Source organism: Alligator sinensis, unplaced genomic scaffold (assembly GCF_000455745.1).
Source record: "Alligator sinensis unplaced genomic scaffold, ASM45574v1 scaffold996_1, whole genome shotgun sequence".
NCBI classification, from domain to species: domain Eukaryota; kingdom Metazoa; phylum Chordata; order Crocodylia; family Alligatoridae; genus Alligator; species Alligator sinensis.
This window is the reverse complement of record NW_005842581.1, coordinates 260463-267203: the sequence shown is the minus strand read 5'-3', so window position 1 is coordinate 267203 and position 6741 is coordinate 260463. Positions and strand designations below refer to the sequence as shown.

At 47.1% G+C, this 6741-nt stretch overlaps 1 protein-coding gene across 1 annotated transcript in view; it reads right to left on the bottom strand.

The window, feature by feature from the left end:
* TMEM50B (transmembrane protein 50B) overlaps positions 1 to 6741 on the bottom strand; it is a 13162-nt gene that overhangs the window by 2157 nt on the left and 4264 nt on the right. Inside the window, exons 4-5 of the mRNA XM_006032656.3 lie at positions 5865 to 5957; positions 3597 to 3654 (exon numbers count right to left, since the gene is read on the bottom strand). Coding sequence (XP_006032718.1) covers positions 3597 to 3654; positions 5865 to 5957 — 151 coding nt within the window. The remainder of the gene's footprint in view (positions 1 to 3596; positions 3655 to 5864; positions 5958 to 6741) is intronic.

Below are 6741 nucleotides of genomic sequence, written 5' to 3'. Positions count from 1 at the left end.
GCACCCGCAGAGTCGCGTGTATTTAGCACCCTAAGCTTTAAAATGGTGGCAGGGGCACTTTAACTAAAGCTTGTTCAACGAACTTTAGTTAAAAGCATCCCTGCCATGATTTTGAAGCATAGGGATGCTGAATACACATGACACGGAGGCTGCTGGAGCATGTTCCAGCAGACTCGATTAATTAGCGTGCATCAGATCAAATGTCCAGCATGTGTATAGGTGCCACTTAATGTTAATAGCCAGTGAAGTCATTGGGACTTTCAGGTGTAGGAGTTAATTTCTTTACATAAAAGTGCAAGAAAACAACTGCCAACATTGAATGGAATTAGATATGGCAAAGAAAATTAAGAGAGTTTGCCTGTATTAAGAGAACAGGGAAAGAAGTGGTGTTATGCAGTAAGGAGAGATAGATTTAAGTAATTAGGATATGACCCTGAAACTGAGTGAATATTCCTCAGTTTTCAATGAGAAAAAAAAGAATGTGGAAAAATAAAGACAGAAACAGGATGGCAAATTAGAGGTGCAGAAACAGAAGTTACCACAACTAAAGGAAAAGGCTCAAAAGCAAAATGCACTCAAGTCAAGGGCAAGGAGAAACAGGTTAACCTCATCCTTAAAGTACTGAAGTCACAGGTCTGCTAGCAAGGATCTTTGATTATATAGTGCCACACCAAATACACTAAGTAAAGAACAACAAAGTGTTGTGCCTGTACTTAAGGGGAAAAATTTAGAGGCAGTAAGAAGCCTAGTAGTATATAAGGCTTTATAGAACAACTTTTGAAGGAAAAAAAATATTTGATGACATGGAGGAATATAGAAAAATGGGAAGAAGTGCGACCCGAATTTACTTAAGGCAGATGAGACCAGACTAAAGCTAGCTTTCTTTAATAGATAATAGATTTTTAGATGAATAAAATACTGTGGATGGAATCTGTCTGGACTTCAGTAAAACATATAATATGGAAAACTTGGCTGCATGCAGAAGGCAGAGATTAGTAAAGAACTACAAGGCAGGTAAGAGACTGAATAAAGTAGTGTTGGAAGAACTATCAGGCTAGAGGGAGGCTATTAGTGGAGTCCCTCTAGGACTGGTCTTCAGACTGATAATGAGAAGAAAAAAAAAAAAAAAAAGCAACCCTGGCACAAAAAGTTCAACTCTGTTATATGACAAAGTTGGAAGGCAGCTGTCAGTTAGGGCTGTGTGAAGCTTCGGGTGCCGATTCAATTCAGAGGAGATTCGGCCCAATTCGGTACCTGAATCTCCGAATCCGAATCAAACCGGGACTAATGTAAAGGTCTGAATCAATTTGAAGCTCTCCGAATCGACTGGGAAAAGATTCGGAGAGCTTTGGTGATTCAGGCTTGCTGCAGCAGGAAGCTGGACCCAGACTCCATGCTGAAGGAGTGGGGAGGGGATCATGGGGACACCCCCACCAGGCCCTACCCCCTGCCTGCTCCCCCAGCCCTCCTGAGCACCCCTGGCCCCCGCCCACTCCCACAGCTCCTCCATGGCTGCCCTGCCTGACCTCAGCTCCTGGCTGTTTAAAAAAAAAAGCTCTTACTCACCAGCTGCTGCCAGGCAGGGGGTGATCCCTGCTGCTCCCACTGCCCCGTGCTGCGTGGGGGGCTCTGCCAACCCCCACCTGCTCTCCCAGCCCCTACCACCACCCCTCCCCTCCATGGCTGCCCTGCCCGCCACAGCTCCCAGCCCTTAAAAAACAAAACAAATCCCGAACTCACCAGCTGCTGCAGCAGCCTTGAGTCATCTAGCGACTTGTGGGAGCGCCCTCCACACAGCACGGGGTAGCGGGGATTGCCTCCCTGCCTGAAAGCAGCCAGTGACTCTAGGGTTTTTTGGGTTTTTTAAAGGGCCAGAGCTGGGGCAGGCAGGGGCCGGGGGGCTCACTGCAGAGCCCCCCGATATGGCATGGGGCACTGGGGGGGGCGGTGGGGAACACCCGCCTGCCTGGCAGCAGTCAGTGAGTGCAGGCTTTTTTCCCCCCACAAAGAGCTGGGACCTGGAGTGGGTGGGGCAGCCATGGAGAGCAGATAAGGGATGGGGCCTGTGTGATTCAGAGATTTGATTCAGGACAGTGATTCGAATCAGCAAATCCCATCACTGTCCCCCGAATTGGCTGAATCCAAAGCGAATACTAGCCACCTTGCACAGGCCTACTGTCAATACAGGGGAAGGAGTAGAGTATCATATAAAAAGAACAGAATGACCTTAGAGTGAAATAATAAGAAAAATAATTAACTTTAACAGTATAAATTGCAAAATCATGTACTTATTGACCAATTGTAATAAATATCTATACATTTTGGTGTTTGATTTTGAGTTTATCATCATGGAAAAATCAGAGCTCCCCCTGCCCCCTTCACTCATCAAGACATGGGTCCCACTGCAACTGTCCTCATGCTGCTTTGTGGTGCTGAGCAGCCCTGATATACTGGTGTCCTGTCCCTTCCCATGCCAGTGCCCCTCACTCCAACCCACAGCCCTCTGACCCCGCCAGCGCCACCTACTCCCAACCCAGTCCCCGCCCCCAGTCCTGCTGGTGCCCCTCACTCCCGACCTGCAGCCCCCCACCCTCCTCACTTCTACAGAGAGCCCCAGCTGCCAGGGCTACAGGATCAGGGCCAGCAGCCCCCTGCCTACCCCACCAGCACCCAAACCCCAGCTGTCACGTGTGGGAGATGGCAGCTGCTGTGGCTGGAGTGCAGCACAAAGGCCGTCCCCCTGCCTGTGTGTGGCATGGCCAGAGCAGAGCCCATGGGGCTCCCCACCCTGCTGCCCTCCCCCAGAGTCCTCTGCAACCCAGCAGGGGGGATGGGAGGCTTGTTGCTGCCGCCATTGCCAGGAGCCCCATGCCAGCTGCGCCACCATGGCGAGGCACCCCCTGTCCGCCCAGGAGCAGCAGCAGTGCAGAGTTCTGCCCCTTGCTGCTCCCAGGTAAACGGGGGTATCTTGCCATGGCAGTGTGGATGGCACAGGGCTCTTAGTGGCAACTGTGGCAGCAGCATCTATGCTCCCCACCCCACTCCAGCCTCCCGTGCCAGATCCCACCTGCTGGGCTGCAGAGGTCCCCAGATGGAGGGCAGCAGAGCACAGAGCCCCAAGCCCACAGTGGACAGCCCTCATTCATCCCTGCCCCATAAACAAATCTGGGGGAGGCAGGGGGCACATGCTCTCCCATTCCTCTGTTCCCCAGAAGTGCAGAGGGGTGGGGAGTCAGCCCTCCGGCTGCCACCCCCAGCTCTGTCCTGCTCTCTGGCCAGCCTCACAGCTGCACACTCCCCAGGTGACTTAAATGATTAGATACCTCAGAGCCTTACTTCAGGCTCCTAATATTTAAAAAGCAGTAGCTGCTATTTAACAATCATTTTCCAATAGTGTTTAATTGTATAAAAACAGAAATGATTTTACTCCTTTAAACAGAGAGTAAACCTCATCTATTGCGTGCAGCAGAAATAGACTTTATTTGTCATGAACCCAGTTGTGGGTTATCTCCTTCATAAGAGAACTGTGGGTAGAATAAGCCACTCCAACACAGTTTTGACATTTTTAAGCATAAAAGATACACGAAGGTCCTTACCTGAAAAATATCAACGCATTTTGAAAAAACACAGCTAGTCCTGGGTATACATTAATGTCTGAAAAATACAAGAGTGCAATAAATAGTATGAAATTCTTCTGTATTACAAAAGTATATTTTAATACTTTATTCAGGATGTTACTGTCTGGACAGACTCAAATTATTGCTTTGGAAGAATATAAAATTTCTCAATCTTACTGGTGTTGACAGATTAACTACATTAAAAATATTACAAAGCTACAATAAAGGGGCCCAATATATAGCCTGGATTTGATACTGCTGTCTTCTGGTATTTATACAATTCTAAGTTAAATATATTCAATCCTTTAGGTCCCTGGCACATGTTATATTTCTGGCATGAATACCTTGTTAACTGTGCCATAAACAGCAACAAGGAATATGTTCAAAGTCATGGCATCATAAAAAGACCACCACGATGTTACTCAAAAACTATGTAACATTTGCACCTGGTTTATACAGCGCCATAAATTGAATGTGTTGTGTGCCCTCTCATCCTGATGTTGACTATCAGCTGATTGTCAGCATCAGGGTCTGGGCAGCCCCACATCCAGGACCTGACTGGAGGCTGGATGCACTGTCTGCATCAGCCTGATCCTGATACAGACAATGATGAAGACTTGCCAGGATTTGGCATCTTAAAGAGCCTTGCCCTGCAGCCCCTGACTTTTAAAGCGCTTTAAGGTGCCAGGTCCCAGCAAGCTTCAGGGCATGGGGCAGCTCCATGATCTGGCACACAGCCTTCCCCTGCCTAATCTTAAGGATTGGACAGGGGACTACCTGAGTCCAAACCAGGATCAGGGCTGCCAGTGCTGAATGCCAACTCTAAGCTGTGAATCAGGATTCAGCACTGGACCACCCTGGGGACAGACACAAAAGCTGCCCCCTGCCCAATTAGTGGGAATCAGGCTGGGGGCAGGTCCAGGTCTCAAACCTGGCTACTCCCTGCTCTACCCCTGGAGGATGCCAGACACAGCTGGGGATGCGATTGCTTTTCCCATCCTCAGTTCCATGAGCAGTTTTAAAGAGGCACCCAACATAAGCAGCAGGCAATGGGAAAGCTCCCTCAACCCCAGTTCCATTTTCCTGCTTAGAGAGCCAGCTGGTGCTAGCAACTGGGGATGAGGAAACTTTCCCATCCTCTGCTGCTTGCTCAGATACCTTTTTAATTGGCTGTGGGGAAAAAGGGCAGTTTTCCTTCCCAACCCCAAGCTATACCATGAGGTGCACTGGGAGCCTAATATCAGGGAGCCTCTCCCCAGTGTCAGCCTTACAGTGCCCAGGGAACTTGGGCTCATAACATGCCAGACCCTTAAAAAGTGGGTGTGCAGTTGGGAGCTGCATGCCTGATTTTTTTTTACATTCTCAGATGCCCCTGGAAGCAGCACCTGGGGAGGGGGAAGTTCCTGGCTCCCTAGCAGCTGGGGAGTTAGGAGGTTCCTACTCCCCAGCTGCAGGTGTCTCCCAACACTGGCAGTTGACAATGACAATTGGGGTTTGAAGAATTTTATGCCCCATTCCCAGAATGCAGGGCAGATTACGCAATTTGGGAAATGGGGCATAAAATTCCTCAAACCCCAATCATGGGACTTAAATGTCTGCCAGCAACCATAGTGACCACACGTGCCAATATAAGAAGGGTCATAAATAGGATGACCATGTTCCCTAGTCTCAAAACAGGGCATTCCACTCTCACCCTGGCCCCCACTTCTCCAGCATGTTCAGCTGTCTCTGAGCTCTGGTTGGGAGCAGGGAGAGCACAAAGGCAAGACAATCTAGTTTTAAAATACCAGTCCCAGGTGTTGCTCTGAAAACGAAACAAAGGCACTAATTTGACCAAACTAGGATGTGTGTTTGAAATGGGACTGTCCCAGCAAAAACAGAACACGTGGTCATCCTAGTCATAAACCCAGAGGAAGAATTCAGCTCTTACAAGAGTGCTGCATGTCTGCAGTTAGAAATTTTGGATTTCCTGCCTTCCAGCTGATAAGGAAGGTCTCAGGAATATGCACAGTATAATTTTCAGTCAGCACACCCAAGTATGGCTCTTCTTATACTGTGAACTTGCAAAAATTTCAAGTAACATCAACTGAACAGATATGCTGGCAAATTTCACCCTCATTACCAAATAAAATCAAAAGTACTAACTGGAGTAAAACATTCTGCACTGTGTTTAAAAATTATTTTTTTGTTCCTACTTTGGAACTGTTCCCTCCTCTCCACTAAAACATAATGAAGAACTACACTTACTTTGTGTAACATATGCTCCAAAAAGGATCCACATTGAAGCAATAAGTGAACCAAACATCAGCATGAAACCAATAAAGAGCCAGACACGAGCACCTGAAAAAATATTAAAAGCATAAAAATGTTTTATTGCATAATTCATTAGATTAGATGATGCGCCATAGAAGACAATACTCAGATCAGTCCATAAGAATACCCTTGCAGACTTTCTAACACATCATCCTCCCTGGGGATGGAAAACTTGTTGTGCCTTCCCCCTATAGAAGAAGGGATTCTTCCAAGATAAGAGTGATTGTCAGTTATTCACAAGAGTTCAAAGTCCCCTGTGGGAAAGTTTTGTGTCTTTATAATCACTCTAGGTGCAACAGGGATCCCCATCTTCTAGCAGTGCATCTCCAGGTGGAGTTATATTACCAAGAACTCCCAATTCGATTCTGCATCTAGCAGAACTCATGGGGTAGGAGTGGAGTTCCAACAGAAAAAGAGAACATGAATTACTGCCACATTACATTTTCAAGGAAATTGGCATGGGGCTAACAAGAATCGTTCTGGTCACTGCACCTCATACACTGAGTCACCACATTCTCTCCACTTTACAAAAAAAAAAAATCAAACAAACCTCCAGACAATGAGACTATCTTTTGACAGAAAAAATATAAAGCTATTACAAGATGGTTGATCACCTCAGTAGTACAATGTTTACAAGCAGTTTCCCCTCCATCCAGAGAAGCCAACATTGTGACTTGGTAGAGAAGTGAGATACCTTTGGCTTGGTGGCAGCTATTTTTAAAGTTACTCTACATAAAGATAGAGAAAATCATGTACAAAGTAAAGTTAAAACCCATATATGCAAGCCACCAGGGCACTCCCTTGTCACAGG